This window comes from Pseudonaja textilis, chromosome 2 (assembly GCF_049901715.1).
Source record: "Pseudonaja textilis isolate UNSWEBS1 chromosome 2, rPseTex1.2, whole genome shotgun sequence".
NCBI lineage: Eukaryota > Metazoa > Chordata > Lepidosauria > Squamata > Elapidae > Pseudonaja > Pseudonaja textilis.
The window spans coordinates 61872969-61895816 of record NC_141991.1 but is presented as its reverse complement, the minus strand read 5'-3'; the positions used below and the strand labels follow the sequence as shown (position 1 = coordinate 61895816).

Sequence of the window (22848 nt, the reverse complement as noted above, 5' to 3'; positions counted from 1 at the left end):
TCTTGGGCTAAGCTGGTTCTACTAAAGAGCTGGACAAAGAATAGCACGGATGTTGACATAATAATTAGGTGTCAGTTCATACAAGCCACATCTATATTTAAGGCCAGTACTGGGAGGCTGAAATGTGACTAGACAGTCTTTTTAGTTGGGAAATCAGAACAGCTTAAAAGAACAAATGAAAAAAGAAGCTTGCATCCATTTGCTACTTTGATCTATCATTAATATGTCTTCTGGGCACACTTCTAGCTATTTTTGTGCGATCAAAAACTTACAAAACATTTTTTTTTCAAAAAGGAACACAGGCTAATTTTACATTACTTTTGATTCATTTTTTACTTTATCGTTTTTGGAATAAAAAGGAAAATCTCTCCTGAGTTGAGCTCCTTCTACATCATTATATAACCAAATGCTCACCAATCACCTTTTTTATTCATTTTGAGATCTTCAGAACCAGTCACTTCCTCTGCTAGCTTGTCTTCTGCCCTCCCACCCAATCATGCCATCTAAAACAACTTCTTTCCCTCTGGATCATATTATTTCAGAATGTTTCATTATTTCCCCCACCCCCACCCCAAATTTACTCCTGGTTCTTCCATTATTACAATTCAATGATGCATAGGATGCAACTCATAGTAATGCATGGAATCCTACTTTCAACCAAACTATGCAGTATTTTGTCAGAATAATAAAAACAGTGTTGCCTTTTGATACCCCTGGAAAAAGGCAGGGTTTGTATTGCAATGTCATTTGCATCACTCTGCCCCCTTTCTACCCTGCAGAAGCTGCTACCTACAACATCCTATAACACTAAGTAAAACTTTCTGATGCATATTTTAGCCCTTTCAATCATAATTAAGGATTAAAAACTAAAATGAATCTATTCTTTTATTTCCATTCATTTATTTCCAATCTACTCTATTATTTCCATTGCTCCATAGCAATTTATGACATCCTCGTCCTTTCTCTCTTAGCTTCACAGCCTTACAATTTAACAGTTTTTCTTTCACTTAATTCAGTTGTTAATTCATGCTCTTTACCATGAATTATGTCTAAATGTTTAGGCAAGCTAAGCTAATACAGAGGCCAACTTGAGTTTAGAGACCTTGGTAGGTTAAAGGTTTTGGTTCAGGCGCTGTCATTGGTTTTATTCTTTCACCTATTAGCATACATCATTTGTGAGCCAATTATTCAAACAAGGAACAATGCCATGCCAGTATCTTCATTATTATGATAAAGGGACACACAATCCTCTTCTTTTTTGTGATGTAAGTGCAGCCAAGAGAATCAACTTTTAAAGAGAACAAAAGAAAATTAAAAGAAAGAGAAATAACTGTTCTTCATCATCATAATAGAGACCTTGTTGAAAACAGTGCTAACTTGCAATAGTTCCAGATATATAAATTTACCAAGTTGCATAAGCCATGGATTGTCGCAATTCATGTTTAAGAACTGTCATACATGAAAATACCATTTTTAATGAATCTTTATGTATTCACACACACATACAGTTGTGCTCGTAAGTTTACATATCCTGGCAGAATTTATGATTTCTTGGCCATTTTTCAGAGAATATGAATGATAACACAAAAACTTTTCTTTCACTCATGGTTAGTGGTTGCCTAAAGCCATTTATTATCAATCAACTGTGATTACTCTTTTTAAATCATAATGACAACAGAAACTACCCAAATGACCCTGATCAAAAGTTTACTTAATACGGTGTATTGCCTCCTTTAGCATCCATGACAGCTTGAAATCTTTTGTGGTATGTGTGTATGAGGCTCTTTATCTTCTCAGATGGTAAAACTGCCCATTCTTCCTGGCAAAAAGCCTCCAGTTCCTATAAATTATTGGGCTGTCCTGCATGAACTTCACATTTGAGATCTTCCCAGAGTGGCTCAATGATATTGAGGTCAGGAGACTGAGGTGGCCACTCCAGAACCTTCACTTTATTCTGCTGTAGCCAATGACAGGTTGACTTGGCCTTGTGTTTAGGATCATTGTCATGTTGGAATGTCCCCATGCGCAACTTCAGGGCTGATGAATGCAAATTTTCCTCCAGTATCTTTTGATACATACTGCATTCATCTTGCCATCAATTCTGACCAAATTTCCTGTGCCTTTGTAGCTCACACATCCCCAAACATCAGTGATCCACCTCCATGTTTCACAGTAGGAATGGTGTACTTTTCATCATAGGCCTTGTTGACTCCTCTCCAAATATAGTGTTTATGGTTGTGGCCAAAAAGCTCATCACTCCAAATGACTTTGTGTCAGAAGGTTTGAGGCTTGTCTCTGTGCTGCTTGGCATATTGTAAGTGGGATACTTTGTGGCATTTGCATAGTAATGGCTTTCTTCTGGCGACTCGACCATGCAGCCCATCTTTCTTCCAGTGCCTCCTTATTGTGCATCTTGAAACAGCCACACCATACGTTTCCAGAAAGTCCTGTATTTTACCTGAAGTTATTTGTGGGTTTTTCTTTGCATCCCGAACAATTTTCCTGGCAGTTGTGGCTGAAATTTTAGTTGGTCTACCTGACCATGGTTTGGTTTCAACAGAACCCCTCATTTTCCACTTCTTGACTAGTGTTTGAACATTGCTGATTGGCATTCTCAATTCCTTGGATATCTTTTTATATCCCTTTCCTGTTTTATACAGTTCAATTCCCTTTTCCCGCAGATCCTTTGACAATTCTTTTGCTTTCCCCATGACTCAGAAGCCAGAAACGTCAGTGCAGCACTGGATGAAAGATGCAAGGGTCTGTCAGGAGTCTAGGAACTCACTGACCTTTTATATACACACACTAATTAAAGCAAACAGATCACAGGTGAGGATGGTTACCTTTAATAGCCATTCAAACCCCTTTGTGCCTACCTGTGTGCATATTATCAGGCCAAAATCACCAGGGTATGTAAACTTTTGATCAGGGTCATTTGGGTAGTTTCTGTTGTCATTATGATTTAAAAAGAGTAATCACAGTTGATTGATAGTAAATGGCTTCAGGCAACCACTAACCATGTGTGAAAGAAAAGTTTTTGTGTTATCATTCATATTCTCTGAAATATGGCCAAGAAATCATAAATTCTACCAGGGTATGTAAACTTACGAGCACAACTGTATGTACACATACACAAATTCAGGAATGCAAAAATGCAACTATGAATCCATTGTCTAAATTAGAGGTGGGGAATGATGGCCCCCTTATGACTTGTGGATTTCAACTCCCAGAATTCCCGAACCAGCACAAGTCATAAAAGGGCCATCGTTCCCAACCCTTGGTCTGGCTCAAACAAACTCTGGAGAGTAAGCCAGTCAGCAACGCTAGATTGCCTCAAGGATGGGGAATGCATTACAGAGTTATAGTGTTCTGCTGCTGTACCACCTACTAGAGCTTAAATATTGAATTGTATCATGATTTTTAGTAATATAGAGTCTGCTGACACACATGCATTGTTACAATTCTTAATTCCTTAAGATTCCTCCTTCCCATGTCATTGGTTTCATAAGGGCTAAATGACTTAAAAATAGTAAGAAGACAATTACTTGACTCCTTGTAAACAATAACTATTATTTTTTCAATAATTCCCCTTGTTTTAAAATAATGCATCTTAAACCTAGTTAAATATTATATTTTTCTCTGTAAATCTCAATGAATAACCTTGGTCCAGCTCTCTTTCTCTCTCCCTCTCTCTCTCCATAAACCGATTTACAGAGTTAAATTGGCATAAAATGTAGGGAGGGCAGTAGTGATGGATAGACAGACCCCTATTTTATTTCAGACACATGATATAGTGGGCCAAACTATTATATAGGTAGTCTTCAACTTATCACCACAATTGCGCCCAAAAGTTATGTTGCTAAGTGAAACATTTGTTAGTTTCCCCCCATTTTATGACTTTTCTTGCCTCATTTGTTAAGTGAATCACTGCAGTTCTTAAATTAGTAACACAGTTGTTAAGTGAATCTGGTTTCCCAAATCCCTTTGTTTGTCAGAAGATCCTCGCAAAATGACACGACCCTGGGCACTGCAACTGTCATAAATGTGAGTCAGTTGTAAATCATGTGACCATGGGGATGTTACAATGGTCATAAGTGTGAAACATAGTCATAAGTCACTTTTTCAGTGCCGTTGTAACTTTGAACGGTCACTAAATGAATTGTTGGGCTACCTGTACATGCAGTCAATTTTTTTAAACCTAGAGCATTGGCTCATCATCTAATCAGGAGAAGTGCTGGTTTGGGTGATGGCAGGAACTTCTTCTGCACTGATGTACTGAACCATATCTACATCAGCAAGCAGTATGTTTGCTCTACAAAGGTCGATTGAGAAGTATGAGCTCCAGCATCTTGTATCCTGTACCCTGTAACCAGGATGATTAAGGGACCGGAGACTAAAATATATGAAGAATGGTTACAGGAACTGGGCTTGGCTAGTCTAGTGAAGAGAAGGACCAGGGGAGACATGATAGAGGTCTTCCAATATTTGAGGGGCTGCCACAGAGAGGTGGGGAGTCAAGCTATTTTCTAAAGCACCTGTAGGCCAGACAAGGAATAATGGTTGGAAACTGAACAAGGAGAGATTTAACCTGGAAATAAGGAGAAACTTTCTGACAATGAGAACAATCAACCAATGGAACAGCTTGCCCTCGGAAGTTGTGGGAGCGCCATGACTTGAGACCTTCAAGAAGAGATTGGACTGCCATTTGTCAGAAATGGTGTAGAGTCTCCAGCTTGGGTGCGGGTTGGACTAGGTGACCCACAAGGTCCCTTCCAACTCTGATTATCTATTATCTGTTATCTCAAAAGTCTACTTCACTCATGATACAAAGTCAAAATGTGGTGGGTTCTTTTGGGCTCAGGATGACACATAATACCATTCATTACAGCTTAACGTAAAGTCTGAACCATACTGACATGGCTTATTCAGCTAAACATGTAGCAGTGCTATGTGTAAATACTGTTAGAATAGTCTCTAAGAAATTCACAAACAGAAAAGCAAGATGAAATATTTTTTTTCCTTTTGTGGCTCCCCATCAATTGTTAATCAAAGTGACACTATTAATAATCAGAAAACATGCTTACAGCCATCATGATAAGATGTTGGACTTTCATAGAAGTCATGGTGGTGTCAAAATGTTTGCATCATGACATGATTCACATTACATCACTTGGCCCTTTTGCCTCCTATTGTGAGGAACTCTGATTCTCCCAGGAAATTGCTTAACCCCCTTTAAAACCGTCTAAGCAAGAGTTATTTCCTCAGTATGCAGACTAGATTTCATGTTTGTACAACATGATTAACAACCACAGTTTACTCTATAAGCCCACTTTCCTTGGTCTGTATGATATACTGAACAATGAACCCATTAAGGATTTGTGCAATGCTCTAGGCTAAAATGTAATAGGCTAATTTGTGGTCCCAGGTTGTTCAAACATGGTCATGATCTGAATAGGCACAATGCTTCCCTTTGGAGTTAGACTCCCACCACTGAATATTTAAAAATGTAATATTGCCCTGTTTCTCTTTCACTATTTTTTTTTTGAAATTGTTGCTGATCCTTTTGATGGTTCAGGATAATGTAACTTCTGCAAACTGGATCTTTTTGCTCCTCTGCTGTGGTACCAGATCATTTATGAACAAGTTAGAAAGCTGCACAGCTAGGACAGACCTATGGGGAAATTAACTATTTACATCCTTCAGGGCAAAACCTGTCCATTGGTTCCTGCAGAGCATCTTTTTCTCACTGATTCCTAGGAATACCAGTCCTCTTATCGTAAGACTGCTTGAAATAAGAAAGTAAAAAGGGTGGTTGGGATTGGGAAAATTAAATAGTCCCCTGCTAAACAAAATCCATAAACATAATGATCAATTAGTGCCAGTATCCACAGACTATTAATGATATAGCCTGACTTTCTCTCCAAAGAACATTACTCCACTGAGCCTCATTGAAAGGACTGCTCCAATTTGCATGTACACAGAGAGGGGGGCGGAGGGAGGGAGGGAGAGAGAGAGAGAGAGAAAGAGAGAGAAAGAGAGAGAGAAAGAGACTGCAGTCTGCCTGTATTATCTTCCCCATTTAAACCCCTCCTCTGGGCAATAAGCAGAGAGTGTGTGTGAATGCAGGAGAGTGGGGTGACAATCAGGAACGTTGGCTCTAGGGGACACATTTTTCCTTTTGATGTTTGCAAGAAACTGACAACCCAGGAATGGATTTTGTAGCTCTTTCACACACACTGGTTCATTCAGCTCATTCCTCTTTTTACAGCTTCCTCATTTTTATGTGACAGGAGAAACCCTCTGGAAAGTTGCTCATGAACCGATAAGCTGAGTGCTTGCCTGCCAAGCTGAGTTATTCCCCACTAGAGTGCAAAAATGCGCAAAAAGTATTAAAAAAATTAGTTGCTTCTGCAGAAACAACACATCTAGAAACCACTGTCTGTCTGTCTGTCTATCCATTTCAATCCATCCATCCATCTATTCATCATCTTAAAATGTGTAATATACTCCACAAGCTATTTTCTTTTCCCAGACCTTCTCCCCCAGTTCCTGACATAATGTACTGCAGCTTCTATAATCATACAGTCAATGTGATGCTTATTTGAGGAGAAATAGTATATCACTCCCATCACAGAAGTTGGATTTCCTTGATTGCATATTCGGAAATGTCAGTGAAATTTTTCAGAAATCCCATAGGTCAGAAGTACCCAACTACTAATCCCTCCATATGTAAGAATACTTTTTTCTTCTAAGACATTATTTTGGACTACTCTCTATGAAGTATATATCAAAAATGTATCACCATAGAAGAGCAGATACACGGAATCATAAAAGCTGACCCAAATCTGTCTGGTATCTTCATATCACTGTTTTGTCAATCATTACCAATTGAGCCAGAGGGTGTCAAAGGATGATCATATTTTAACAATTGAGATAATTAAATCTGCTTTGACAGTACAGAAACCTATGAAGGGAACAGTATAGATCATGAGAGGATCGACAACTGCAGGGGGGCCTCTGTGTCTACCTATTTTTATGTCTTGGACACAAGAAAGGGGAATAATTTAGGGGAAAGGAAGGGCTCCACCCTCACAAAGCTACCTGCATATTATCTACTGTTTGGGAGCTATGCTTAGTTTATGTTTTGATAGATGACTAAGAGCGTGCAAAAAGAAAATTGTGGCACAGAAAGTGCCACTTAGCTTTGCTAAAAATTCATTGTGATGTTAAACTGTAAATAAAGCTAATGCTTCCTCTTATGTCTACATGAAGTCTGATCCTTTCCTCAAAGAAGCTAGAGAGAGATTTGATGGCACGAGCTGGCTCAAACAGGATCAGTCCCAGCATGAATTAATTAGTGCTTAATTACTATCAATTATTCAGCATTACTGGGAATTGCTTGTAAATGGACAGCCTTTGATTGCTAATCCCAATTACTAATGTTACCTAATTGGAAGTGATTATATTTTCTTTGGGGGTGATGCTGAGCTTTATGTCTCATGTGCGGCAAAGAAACACTCTGTTTCTTCTCATGCGTTGGGGTATGTTATGCAATGGGAAGGAGATTATTCCACAGCAATTTCTCTGCCTTGTCTTCTAGGACCAGAATGGAATCTTACAGGCTTCTTGGAAGTTCAAGCCCACTTGAAAGGCACTTCACTGTAAACTATCTGGTGTCTTTAGAAGTTGAGAATAGAAACACCTCTATAAAATAACGAAGAGCAGCAAAAGTTCAGAAGTGAACTCTCTGAAGTTTTTCAGCATTTCCTAAATTGAAGCGTAGCTCCGGTGCATGTTACTTCGAAGGCCTGCCAGGTGGAGAACAGCAATTACGTTACCTTCATCTCCGTTATCACACAAAGTACAACCTGAACCATCTATGCAATGCCCATTGACTGTCTTCTCATATTACATGCATGTTTTATGTTTGTTTTAGCTACACTTTGCTGAGCCTGTCAGGGACAAGCAATAGTTAGCACTGCAGAAGAGTATGATATCCTCTTGTGGAGCAAATTTCAGGTTTGTTTCTTTCCGTTCTAGTTTTGCTCATCACACAGTTCTATAGATAGGTTAATGTTTGAGTAAGCCACAAGCTGACCAGGAATAGGTTAGAAATGAACTTCACTGGCTTACCACTAAGGCTAGTTCAGGACTTCCAGGTCCTAGTCCAACATTTTAACTATTGCCCAGCACTGATACGTCATGTAACATATAGTAGCAAGGAGAGTTGTTTTTAATCGCTTTGTTCCCATCTGGTGATGAGTCACTTATCTGAAATGGTATAGGTTTTCCTGCTTGAGCAGGGGCTGGACTAAGAGACCCCCAAGGTCCAGAGGTGGTATTCAGCAGGTTCTGACCAGTTCTGGAGAACCGGTAGCGGAAATTTTGAGTAGTTCGGAGAACTGGCAAATACCACCTCTGACTGGAGATTTTACAGTATCCTTCCCCTGCCACGCCCACCAAGCCACGCCCACAGAACCGGTAGTAAAAAAAATTGAATCCCACCACTGCCAAGGTCCCTTCCAACTCCATTCCATTCCATTCCAGTGGGTATCCGGATGATTATACCTCAGATATGGTGCCTTGATATTATTGCTTACTACAAACTCAGCCATAGAGTTACTGTCTGTATGATTTCTTTCTCCTTTTAATGGATAGAAACAGCATATATTGGCCTCTAACATACACTATCTCATGGGTGGGCACCACAAGGGTTTCAATGTAATTTGATGCAGGCTTCACACTAATTTTATAAAGCTTCTGTAATTTAAACACCGGGAAACATGATCTGTCACAAGAGAGAAAGGGAGAGAGCAAACACTATCAAAAGAATGGTAGTTGATTTCTCCATTGCTTCAAATGCTTCCATAGGTGGTTGGAGATCTGATAAGAAATCAGAGTGACTCGTCAGATGATGCCATAGTGAAGTCTTGCTAATTTGAAATTTTAATCTTCCCCTATAGGTTTTTTTTTTTAATCTGGAAATAAACATTCCATTCTAATGGGCTCGGTTTCCTTTCTGTGCTTAACAATCTGGGCTCTTACAAGAGGAGAGTTACTGTTTGCCCATCTGTTTGCCTGCTCTAATACGGAGCAACCTGGGTTAGGCAAGGCAGTCCAAATTTAGTAATCCTTGTAGGCCAGCATCAGTGACTTTGAAGAAGATGACAGCATGCCACTATGGCAAGGGGAGGCATAAGTAAAAGGGACACATTTAATTCATTTTACTCCCTGAATAAAATAAACCTGGGATGGAAAGGAAGAATGCAGCAATCAGTTACTGGTTGGCATCCAAAAACTCAATTGGCTCCCAGGTCTTTGTGCTTAGCTCTTGCTCATAAAGAGCTTGTGTTGGTTTTCTGACAGTTTTCTGAAGAAGAAAAAAAAAAGCTCTATCCTGTTAGCATTCCAATTTCCCAAAAGATCTAAAATGGTTAGAACAGCCTGGAGCAATACTAAGTGGGCTGTAAATTGAAGTCAAAAGGGTTTAGTGGTAGAAAAGCTGGTTGCCTGAAAAACCCCTTTACTCGCTCCATATATTTTAACTGGAAGCCATTGCAATGGTCATCTGAACTCTCCGTGTGAGGAATCAACTTTTCTCTGGTGCCTGGGGAAAATAAAAACAGATTTAAAAAAACCAATTTCATCAGAAAGCAGCAAGCTTTATTATGTTTTCTTATGTGGGTACTATGCTTCAGGGAAAAGAAAGCTATTTCTAAATTATTTATTGCAAAGAAAGCTGTGTTAAACCAAACCGACCTCACAAAACTGATCTGAGTGAATTAAGCTTGTTCATATTAGCTCAGCCCTTAAATCAGTTTAATCTACCTGAGTTGTCCCCAGTTCAGTTCAAGCAATCATCTTGCATGACAGCTCTCTTCTCATGACTTTTGTTGCACAGTTTCTCCTTCTGGTTACCTCAAGCATGGTAGTGTGAGAACCTTTTGAACCACTGTGGCTTTCAAACACCCAACTAGTAATCCTCCCATAGAATACATTTTGGATTGCTATTGCCAATCTGAATCTGTCTTAACCGCCTTATAGAGGCAAGCTCCATCCTTGAAACTATTAAAGTGATAGGAAGAAAAGACAGATCCTGCTGAAAGTTAAACAAACCACATCTGATCCTATGCCAAGAGGGAAGAATGCGATTCAAGCATATGATGGAAAAGAGAGATCAGTGTACTATGCAACATACTAAAGAGAAATGCTCATTTGCAAGAAAGGGAAAGCAGTGGAAACTATTGGAAGGTGATTTGGTCTTTTTAAAGTCCTTCCTCCTCATCTAAGCCCCCTTTTTGAACAAAATGTCCCATTTGGGAGACAGCTAGTCCTATAACAGCAGAGGTAGTCTTCAGTGACATAATATGTTTATTCTTGAATGGAAAAAAATGCAAAAATACTGCCCATTTTTTTCTTTTCTTGAAAAAAAATTATTGGCATGAAGGAGAGAAAGGGGGAAGAGACAATGGCAATGAGGGGAACTTTCCAATAGAGAAAATAAAGAGAATAAAGGCAATTGGCTTATTCCACAATGGTAACAGAGTGGGCAGGGGAATTTCAAGTGCTGTCCCAGAGGAATTCAGCTATATGCTACATTTGCTTCTTTCTGTACAGAGAAGATTCTCTTTTGCTGGCAACCAGTTCTCTCACTTAGCAAGCACTCTGCAAAAAGACCTGATATCATTTTTCTCTCTAATCCATCCCTCCAATCCACAAGTGAGTAAAGTTAATAATGAATATGCAGCAATTGTCAACAATTAACTGGAATGTTGCGGTCATTAATTTTTTGCCAAAGAAAATCCAATCATTCAGAGTGCACCCTGCCACTCAATCCTATTTGTCAAGAGGTGACACAGCATGGCTGAAAGTATAATTGCCCATCTGGCCAGCTAATATTTGAGGACGAAAAAAGCCCCCACAAGTGAATGTACAGTAGAGAGAAAACCCATCAACACCTGCCGATTAGTTTTCTGCATCTTGTTGGCGTCACTTATCATTTAATACATATTACCTATGCTTTGCATGGGCCAACATCTAGGTAAAATTAATTCAATCTGTATAGCTGTCCATATCAAATAAGTGACTCCGGGTAGCAAACTATCATAAAAATTAAAAGCAGTTATAACATAGTAACAAAATGAAATAAAGACCCAGATAGCCAGGTCTTGAAGGCCTTAAGAGAGGCTAACAAGCTCAGGGTCATCCTCAACTCTGAAGGGAGAATGTTCCAGAGGGCAGAGGCTACACCAGAGAAGACATATCTCCTAGACTCCAAGACACTGACCAGATGACATTATTTGGCTGATCGAACCCGTAACCTGTCCAACCTGCCAGACCAAATTGGACAGGTAGAAAGCACTTGAAGACAAATCTCAGGTAATCTGATTCCAAAGCCATGAAAGGTTTTAAAAGTGATAACTAGCATCTTGAACGGCACCCAGGAACATAAAAGTAACCAATGTAATTCATGCAGTAGGGATGTTACATGTGTCAAATACTTAATATCATCCACTATCTGTGCAGTCATATTTTGCAACAGTTGAAGCTTCTGAATGTTTTTCAAGGGCAGCCCTATGTAGAGCATGTTGCAATAATCCAAACAAGAGGTCACGACTAACTGTGAGCAGAGCCTCTTGGTCCAGAAATGGGTGCAACTGGTGCACAACCCAAAGTTTACAAAGGCTCTCCTAGCTATGGTTGTCACCTAATTTTCTAGCAGGAGCCATGAGTCCAGAAAGACACCCAGATTATGTAGGAGGCCCAAATATCTAGAGCCATTCACTTTTGCTTGGGTTGAGTTGAAGCGCATTGCACTTTATCCAGGTTCCTAACAGCCACCAGGCACTGGGACAGGATATCCATGGTATCACTCAGGCGGCTCAGGATGAAAACATAAAATTGGATATCAACAACACATTGATGATATCTCACACCAGCTATCAGGTGATCCCACTCAGAAGTTTCAAGTAGATGTTGAACAGGAGAGGAGAGAGAACTAAACCCTAAGGCACCCCACAAAATAGGGGCTGTAGGCTGGATCTTTGCCTCCTATCAACACCAATTGGAACTGATCCCAGAGGAAGGAGAGACAGTGCAATACAGTACTATCCAAATAGCCAAAGCCAGTCAAGACAGGAACCATGATTGATGGCACTGAAAGATGCAGAGAGGTGAAAAAGAGCAAGGACCAAAGGTGGCAATGGTGAAAGGAAAAAGAAGAGGACATCCAGCAGCATGGTTGAAAGACCCAAAGAACCAGGTTGGGGACAGATCATTGTGGAGAAAATCCATCTGTCTGGTCATTAAGAATCAAATTGATGGCACATCATCATTAAATAAATATGCTTTAAAATAATTGATCATCAACCTGGCTGGGAAGAAGTGAACCTGGATTTACTTTTAAGCAGAACCTAGCATGCATCTTATTATCAACTGCTAGAGAACATGAAATCATTGGGGGATGGTGGTGTCTAGGACAATTCACCACAGCCAATTTATCATGGCCAACTTGTCATGGCCAATTTGCTGCAGGAAAAAAAATATTACATAATATTGAAGAAATGATGAAATAGAACAATTAAAGGATGCAAAAGGAGGGACAAAATGAAATGTGAATGACAAAAAAATAAAATTATTTAAAATAATTAAATAAAATTGTTGACCTGTCCTGTGGCAAGTTGGCTATGGTGAGTTGTCCCATTCTGATCATGGGAACCTATCTTAATTCAGATTGTATGTTTGGACCTTCCAGGGGAATTTATTGATTCCTAGGAAAAAGGAATCAATAAAATATACCCATTATAACTCTTTTTATGTTCTAGAACTATATCTTAAAATATCTTTATTGTATCATATCAGGAAGGCCTTGAAAATGAAATCTGCATTATGCTCTCTTTGCCAAGACACTTCTACAAAACCTTCAGGGAATTGTTGCTCCACACATAATTATTTGATTTTTTTCCCCATTTAAAAATGGATATATAATATGAATTATAGATCACAGTGAAAGTATAGGTTTGAAGATATTTATTTATAGCTCTTTAGTGTCAGCCTTCTCAAAGCACTGTTTGAAGCATTTTCTTAAAAGTAAGGAGCTTAGGCAAAAGAAATAAACTTGAGAGTGAAAATTGAATGGAAGGATGTCAGCCTGTATTTTTTAGCCTACCCTACAGATTCATTTCTTGCAAGTTCCATATGTAGCAATTTCCTTAGGTTTCCTCTCTAACAGAGACTTTTGCCCATCATGGATTGTTATGGTCAATCTAGTTTTGCAATGCTAAGATAAATGCACGACCTATCTGTAACTCTCTCTTGTAAGGATCAATTTATATTTTGAGTAAAACAGAAAGAATTTGCTTCTTTCATAATACTTTGGACATTTGGTTCTGGATAGCAGAAGGTGTTATGAGTTTAGATGATCAAAGATATAGTTTATGATCTTAATTCAAAATGATGATAGAGGGAAGCCTCTTTGTTCATATTTAAATAATTTCAGGTAGTCATCTTTGGAGGTTGGACTCGATATGAATCCATTAAGGTCTATTATGAGGTCAAAATGGAAACAGGCTAAGTTTTTGTGAAAATCTCCTTCAGTATACTTCTCAAAGCATATCTCACTGTTGGTATAGAGGAGATTCTTCTTAAAGTCTGTGTCTGATGCCTTGACTATTAGCTCGCTTACCTTCAGAATGAAGCAGCTCAGACCAGCAATACCAGCCAAAAAAGGCTTAAGCTATTTTGCATGCAGGCTTGTAGCAGCTATGCAGGGTTTGGAGGAAGACTGAAGTTTAAGGGATAGAACTCAAAGAAATATTGGCTCATTTTACTGACCTTGGAAGGATGGAAGGCTGAGTCAACCTTGAGCCAGTCAGGATCAAACTCCTGGAGTGAGCAGAGACTTAGCCTGCAGTACATTTTTGTTATGCCTCCGCTCCATGAGCTGTACGGTTGCCAGTTTTCTTTTGGGTCCAATTCAAGGTGCTGATTTTGACCTTAACAGTGCTTCATGGCCTAGGGCTGGTTTATTTGAGGGACTACCTCCATCCAATTACATTTGCCCATCCCATCAGAGCTGCCAGTCCCATCTGTGAAAAAACTTCAACTGGAGGGACCCAAGAGGTAGGACTTTTCTGCCATGGAATCCACCTGTGGAACATCATCTTGCCCCTCTCCCCTCCTCCCCCAAGGTGAGATTGGTTCCACCCTTAACATCCTTCCAAAGGTCCCTTAAAACAGGAGTCACCAACCTTTTGGATCTCAGGGACCACCAAACTCATACTTTTAAATCCCAAGGACCACTAATACGATTTTTTTTAAAAAAGCTAATATATTTAATATATTTTTTTATGTTAAATATAAATTATATATATGTGGTGTGTGTGTGTGTGTGTGTGTGTGTGTGTGTATGGTATTTAGGTTTCTTTGGGTATTTTCCCATGTCTTAATATTTGTGCTTTTATTATAGCGACGTTTCGGCAGAATCTCATCTGCCATAATAAAAGCACAAATACTAAGACGTGGGAAAATACCCAAAGAAACCTACATACCATACATATAAATACCCGCAAAAACATAAGATATATATATATATATATATATATATATATATATATATATATATATATATATATATATATATATATATATACATACATACATATACATATGCATACATACATACATATATTTGTTTTCTTAAGTTTTCGCAGGTACTTACATGAATGGTATTCAGCTTTGTTCGGGTATTTTCCCACGTCATTATAGCTGTGCTTTTAAAGTTGTAGCAACGTTTCGGCAGAATCTCATCTCAACGTTTCGGCAGAAGCCTGATGATGGCAGATGAGATTTACTTTAAAAGCACAACTATAATGACGTGGGAAAATACCTGAACAAAGCTGAATACCATATATATATATGTATGTATGTATGTATGTATGTATCTTTGGTTGTTCGGGTTTTCTCCCGCGTAAGATTCAAAGTATCTAGGCAACGTTTCGATGAAGTCTCTGAAAAAGTCTCTGAAAACTCTGAAAAGCAAAAGCCGAAGACAGAGGCCTGATGATGATGAATGAGACTTCATCGAAACGTTGCCTAGATACTTTGAATCTTACGCGGGAGAAAACCCGAACAACCAAAGATCCACATACAAATACCCGCGAGAACCTCAGAAAACAAATATATATATAGATCGATCGATCTTTGGTTATTCGAGTTTTCTCCCACGTAAAATTGGAAGTGTCTAGGCGACATTTCAATGAAGTCTCATTCATCATCTTCAGGCTTGTGTCTTCGGCTTTGTGCTTCTCAGAGTAAATCCAAAGACGAAGACACAAGCCTGAAGATGATGAATGAGACTTCATCGAAACATCGCCTAGGCACTTCCAATTTTACACGGGAGAAAACCCAAATAACCAAAGATCCACATACAAATACCCGCGAAAACCTCAGAATATATATATATATATACATATTTGTGTAGGAGAATAAGTGCACGCATTGAAGAACATAAGAACTCAATCAAAAAAGAAGAACTGACCTCTTCCCTGGTCCAACACCTCAAAGCCACAGGACATGAAATTGACTTTAAAAATACCAGAACCATCGCCAAAACCGAACACTTCAACAGCAGAATAATCAGAGAAGCCATAGAGATAGAAAAACGCCCACACAGCATGAATAAACAAGATGACACCTCCCGCCTACCAGCCATTTGGAAACCCGCCCTCATGAATAGACGAGTACCTAAATGAAGAATGACACCAGACCCACACCCATGAGGGCCACACAAGATGCCACCACCACACTTCCACACAGAAAGCAGACTCACACCCACAGGGAAGATGAGACACGACCACGGACCAGAAGCCGCACTGCAGCTGCATCACTACCCACTTCAAACCCCTCCGAGCCATACATGAAGCAAACTGACACCCACCATGAAGATGCAGCACCACCACGAACTCGAAACCAAACAGCAGGATCATAGCTCAACAGCTCTAATCCCCCAGCAACAGGGGTTTGGCTGTGTTCTGATTGGTTGGGGAGTTGGCCGTGTTCTGATTGGCTGGAGGCGTGTTCTGTTCAGGTGGGGGCTTGGTTGTGCTCAGGTTAGTCTTAGTTGTCGTGGGATTTGAGCTGGTGAGCTGTGATCCTGTTGTTTGGCTTCGCGTTCGTGGTTGTGCCACATCTTCATGTTGGGCGTCAGTTCGCTTCATGTATGGGTCGGAGGGGTTTGAAGCGTGTTTTTGGTTTGAAATAACCAAAACCACAGACCAGAAGCCGTACAGCAGCTGCATCACTACCCGCTTAAAACCCCTCCAGGGGCTTCTCAGCTGGACTGCTGCTCTTGGTGATTAGTTGGGGGAGGGGAGGGGGAGAAAGTAGGAGCTCCTTTCAGATCCCGGGTGGAGGATTGAGAGGCTCAGATCTGCAGCCAAGGAAAAGCTGGGGGGGGAGGAGATGACTCTTCCAGCATCACCTGGAGACAGGCGAGGAAAGTGTCCCTGGGGGCACTTCGCTCGCTTTAGCACTTCGCTGCCAAACCCAGCCACAGCCAGTGATTATTTGGGGGTGGGGGGAGAGAGAAAGCATCTCTAGCATTACCAGGGAAGGAAAGGAGACAAAACAAAGCTCACTCTTTCATTGAGATATACAAAATGCCAATCTACCGTGTTCCAGTTGTTCTTTGAAATCATCAAATGCTCCCACTTGCAGTTCTTGCGCCTCAGGTCTCTGAAATGCACGCTCCCACACACAGTGGTGGCAACAACAGTCCCCTCCCCCAGCGCCCGCTGTCAGCTCTCCCCATTAGTTTTCTAGCTTTGAATTGCTCCCGGCTCTCTCTCTTACCTCCCCCCCCGCCGACATGTAGGCAGGAAAGGGAGACGGAGCCGTGCACAGCTCTCCCCTCTTCCAGCCCTTGCTGCCTCTCCCAACATCGAAGCCTCGGAAACACAGGCAAAGCCACCACAGCGGTAGCGGCCTGAGTTGCTTGCTTCTCCACTACTGCCTCCTCCTCCTCCAGCACCACTTCCTTCTCTGGGTAGGGCGATTCTTAACTAACCGAGCATGCTAAGGCAACTCAGGATGCTACCACAGGATGCTAGAGCTGACAGTGGGCGCTGGAGGAGGGGACTGCTGTTGCCGCCGCTGCCAGGTGTAGGAGCTGGTTGGCGTGTGCATCTCAGTGGCCTGACTCCAGGGTCCTCCAGAGAGCCAGGAGGCGCAAGAACTGTGTGGCCCACATTAATTGCTTTTGGGGGCCATTTCTTCTGCGGCCCACCAAATTTTTTCCACAGCCCACTGGTTGGCGACCGCTGCCTTAAAACACACTGGAGTCAGCAGGTCTGGAGATTTCAAGGCCACAATAAGCTGACAAAATGATTGCATTGTTTTTAACATCAATTCACTATTGTTAATAAAAAATATTGTTAAATGCTTTTTCAATGTAGTCTTTCAAATTTGGATATTATTATTATTGTTATTGTTATTGTTTTTATTGTAAGCTAGCTAGGGTCACTTTATTGTGAGAGGAGTGGCTATATAAATGTCAAAAATGAAGGAACAAATAAATGGAATACTCCATTGTTTTTTCTTTTTGCTCTCCAGCCAGGACTTTCTGCTCAACATGTCTGTTTTCTTCCTATTTTTGCAGGCTACTAATGCTTGTTTGAAGAAGAAATGTAGTTTCTCGGATGAGAGAAAAAGCAGATAGTGCAAGGAGCACCAATCATCTCTTGGTGCTCCTTGTACAAACAGGTCTTTTTAGACACAGGCAAAATGAAGTGCTGAAAAGGAGGCTGTTTACCTTCCATTTGGAAGGCAAAGGCACCATAATTTCCTTTGTGTCTGTTTATGTACTATATCTGTAGGAGGCCGGCCCTCTTCCCCCAATTTACAAAAGCTTCAAAATAGATAGAGGAAAATTAAATCTGAAGCACTCTGCACTTGTCCAGGCATAATTAGCATTGACAAGCCAGCGCCTTTACCTAGGCTAATCCTAACGGGTTCAATCACACTTAAACTTGCTGTGTGGCTGAATTGATGATTGCAGCTTTCCCTGAAATGTAATCTGTCCCCCCTGCGAGGTATTTCTCTTTCTGTCCTTCTAGCTCTGTCTTAGAGAAGCATTTGTTTTTTTGTTTTTCTCTTCCTGCCACCGCCTAAGGCGAAAGCCCCAATCTGAGCTGCCTGCAAAATAAGACAAAATTTACAATTGCAACATTCTTGGGAAGGGCAGAGGGTTCCTGTCTCTTTTATCTGTATCTAAGGTTATCATCTCTCCATCTCTCCTGCCTTGGTTCCTTCTTTTCTCCCGAGACACAACGGGAGGGAGGGGAAGAAGTCGAAGCAGATGAGAGCTGCAGCTCGGATGCCCCTGTCTGTGTTATTGTATCCATTTTCCAATGGCAACGATGTGTGAAATGAAAATTGGACAGAGCTGGCTGCTCACAGACCTGGAATTTTCATACAGGCTAGTGGAGGGAAGGAGGGAGCAGAGAGACAGTGAGATGTCAGGAAAGGGGGAGGGGGATAGAGTCTTCTGGATGGCTGCACGCACCCATGGCCTGAGTAAGCCCTACTTCAGTTTAATAGACCCTTGGAGTGGAAGTACCGGGCTCATTTACATTTCATTACTCCAAATGCTCTGCTAGCTCAAGATATTTGAGAGCGTTTACAGAAGCAGAAAAGTTGAACAGAAACCCAGAAGGGTTGTGGATTCCCTCCCTTCTCTAATTCCTTTTGCTACATTCTAGCAGCCATTTTATAAGCATCTCCTTATAGGAATTGCTGCCCTGCGTGACACAGATTTTCTCACATGTGTGATCTATTCCCTGACATTTTTACTGCCACAATGGCTTTTCTTTCTATAAAGACTGGGGTAGAACATGGTGTGTGTGTATGTGTATCAGTGGTGGGATTCAATTTTTTTTACTACTGGTTCTGTGGGTGCGGCTTGGTGGGCGTGGCATGGCTTGGCGGGCTTGGCAGGGGAAGGATACCGTAAAATCTCCATTCCCACCCCACTTCGGGGGAAGGTTACTGCAAAATCTCCATTCCCTCCCCACCCCACTAACCTGCTTTCCAGCTTCGTTCTCCTGTGTAGGGCAACAAAAGAAGACCCAGCTGGCACTCGGGATGGGGGCGGGCAATAGTGGGATTCAAAATGTTTTGCTACTGGTTCTGTGGGCATGGCTTGGTAGGTGTGGCTTGTAGTGTGGCAGGGGAAGGATACTGTAAAGTCTCCATTCCTTCCCCACTCCTGGGGGAAGGTTACCACCAGTTCTCCAAACTACTCAAAATTTCCACTACCAATTCTCCAGAACTGGTCAGAACCTGCTGAATACCACCTCTGGTGTATATGTGCTTGTGCATATGTGCTACCATGTGTCATTGCAATAATGTTATGCAGAAATAGGTTATAATAGAATAACAGAATATATAGAAGAATAACAGAGTTGCACAAGCAGGAGACCTATATCATTACAGCCAAGTGGCTGTCCATTCTCTTCTTAAAAGCCTCCAGTGATGGAGTACCCACAACTTCAGAAGGCAAGCTGTTCCACTGGTTAATTGTTCTTACTATTAGGAAATTTCTCCTTAGTTCTAGGTTGCTTAGATGAGAAGCAAAATGTCTTCAAAGGAAAACCAGAAAGTCTAGTTGCCTTTTGAAGAGGCACCTTTGGGTCAATTGGAGGCGTGCATAAGCGCAACAACATGCCTACCGTCCCTGTCCTATTGTTTCTTTTATTTTTCTTATATGTATCCATGTATTCATAACTATGCTTTTACTTATACCTATTATCTTGTAAGCAATTGACAAACCAAATATAATAAATAAAATAAATAAACTTCTGCGACCATTCTTCATATGTTTTAATCTCCAACCCCCTAATCATCTTTGTTGCTTTTTTTCCTGCACTCTTTCCAGAGTCTCTACATCTTTTTTATAACATGGTGACCAAAACTGGTTAGAGTATTCTAAATGTTCTTCCCATTTTTTCTTTTTTCTCTTACCAAACCCATGAAAGAAATAAAATGGAAAAAAAATATTCTGACCAGAATCTCTTGGTTGTTCCGGATAATGAAATGGTAATTTAAGAAATTACAATATCCTCATTTCATTTTTTCCCCTATACATGAGAGAACTAGGTAATCAAACCAGGAAAGTTCATGTGATGTCCAATATTGGTAACTTAAGTAAAGTGAGATAACCTAGGATATATAGCAACTTAAGAGCTGTCTTACCATCATGAAGTTTTAGACCAACTTAAACCTGGTTTTGGCGAAAATATGAAAGTATGCCTGCTTGCTTTGCTCACATGGTTTTAAAGAAGAGATGAAGCTGGATTACTAGCATAGTACTTGATGACATTATGGCACATTAAGGATTTCTGATTAAATGTAACATCTGAAGATGGTCAAGGACTCCTGATGATATCACAGGGTTTATTTACTACTATGCTTAGTTACTGTATTAAAAAAATGAGTGAAACTCACAGGAGACCAACTTGAATCAAAATTCTAGTGCATGTCTGATATTCAGAAACACAATGAAATGATGGAGATACCTCCATAGTTCAAAGACAACGTAACAGGAGAAATTGACCCTGATATCTTCTTCAATTATCTTCTTTGGAACTTTGGTATTCATAAAAAGGTGTCAAAAGAGGGTAGATGGGATGCCAAGCCAAAGAACCTACAAAAGAACTGGGACCTGTATTGCAAAACTGTGTCTTCCATCATGCCTCCCATGGACATTATTGTTTGTCATATTGTTTTAAAGATCCATTCAGACAATTGTTTGCTTGCTCGGCAAAAGTGCATGTGGATTATTCATTTGAGAAAGAGGATCCAGACCCACAAGCATATATTCCATCTCTCTAGTAGTTAAACTCCAGTACTGTATATTGTTGCTGGGAAAATGCAACCTACTTCCTCAGTCTATTACTTTTAATTCCAACGCAAGTGCTGTGGTTAAAGGAAACTGCCACAAAAAGGAACTCTACATTACTTCAAATGTATAGAAGAACTACAGCAATTTTTTTCAAAAAAAAATCTAAACTAAGCATGGGGACCTAATATAATTCAAGACCTCAGTTTGTGTGGGTAACTTTATTTTATCCATGCCTATAATTTAAACAGGCAAAAAAGTTTTTCATTTAAAACACACACACACACACACACACACACACACATTTGAATCATTTTTGGAAATAAAATCCTCAAGCAGTCCTCCTCCCAATCTAGATCAGGCTATAATGAGAAATAATATGTTAAACCACCACAGTTCCCTTGCTCCTGGGACCTCTTCTGGTTTGGGTCATTTACAGCTTTTGCTAATATCTATTTGTTGTAATCTAATTCTTCTTCAATACATGAGCTCCATCTAGAGACCTTTCCCCTTTAAAACCTATCTCCAGTATCTCAGCACACCTCACCATTTGCTGATTGAAGAGGGAAAATAGAATAGCAAATCACATAGAGAGTCCATGTGCCCGGATAGCCTTTCGAACTATGTTATATTACTACCATTGGGGGGCAGCTATTGCTCATCTCGATAAAGCCTGAAACTGTATATTGTTTGACTTAAGTATTTGAAAAAAAAGAGTTAGTGTTAAAATCTAGGCATGTCTCATCTGCACCTGTACAATGACAGAGAAAGGTATTTCCTGGAAGACTGAGGTAAGAGCATCTCATTTTTTGTTTTCCAAGGAAGATTAAAGTATAAGGATAATCAATAAACTCACTTAAATTTTGAGCTGGCCCATTGCTCTGAATTTTGTTGCTAAGTTGTTTTATTCTTAAAACATGCAGCATAGTTAACTCCCCACTCTACTATGCTCCCCTACTTACCAAGGCCTTCTTCGGACATCATACAGGTCAATCTTATTGGGGGCTCTCCATGGGGAGGCTGCAATGAGAAGAAGCAGTGAAAGCTATAATGATTTTTGAGATACAAAATGTGTTTATATGAGGGAACTTGGGGAGAGAAAGGCAGAGACAGCAAAGCTGACATGGAAAGATTTCTCTGCCAGGAGTGGTATTAAGCAACAAGAACACTGGAATATGTAAAACTGGGAGGAAAAGCAGCTGTAACTTTTGTGTTATTCAAATACCTATTATTGTCACAATGCACTGGCCCTGAAAGAAATGTGTTTAAAGCCCATATTAATCTGAAGTGTTTGGAAGGGTTGGTTCCCCCACTCCACACACTTCAAACACTATTCTTTGCTTTGGAACATGTGAATTAGAAAGCAGTTAACATTTCAGCCAAACACATCTCTTTGGCTTATCCTGCCTTTGAAAAATACACATTTTGCTATTTTGATAAATAATTTACAAGGTTTATACAGTAATGGAGAGCATATGTTTACATCAAACTTGGCTTCCCAATTTAACCAGCAGTTTGGACCTCAGGACTTTTGACAGAACCTTTCTATTCCTGCTTCAGAATTCTTTGAAGATTCATATGAATGATATGTTTATTGCCATTTATATTTTTTATACCTCTCAAGAATTCAGAATAGCATTTTCAAGCAGAGAAGATATAACTTCATCAAAGCCAGTGGGTCTGGGAAAACAGTCAGCAGCCTCAGAACTTCACATAGGTTTGCAATCCAAATTTTTATGCCAGCAGAATACCTGAGGCTGTGCTACTGAAAACTGGTGGCATGAATACTGAAAATGAATGGTGTGATTTTTCACCATTCTAAGGTTGATACTGTAGGGCAATTCTTACAGAAGGATTAGCTAGGTATTTCAAAAGGCTTCACATTCCCCTTCATAGATTAGAATTGCTGAGAATCAGGCACCATTCGAATTAATTGATCAATTAATTAATTA

The 22848-nt window shown here is 40.2% G+C and overlaps 1 protein-coding gene across 2 annotated transcripts in view; it reads right to left on the bottom strand.

The window, feature by feature from the left end:
• CACNA2D2 (calcium voltage-gated channel auxiliary subunit alpha2delta 2) overlaps positions 1–22848 on the bottom strand; it is a 636728-nt gene that overhangs the window by 101224 nt on the left and 512656 nt on the right. For both annotated transcript variants that reach the window (XM_087924067.1, XM_026725351.2), the window contains exon 8: positions 21859–21916. In XM_087924067.1, coding sequence (XP_087780193.1) covers positions 21859–21916 — 58 coding nt within the window. The remainder of the gene's footprint in view (positions 1–21858; positions 21917–22848) is intronic.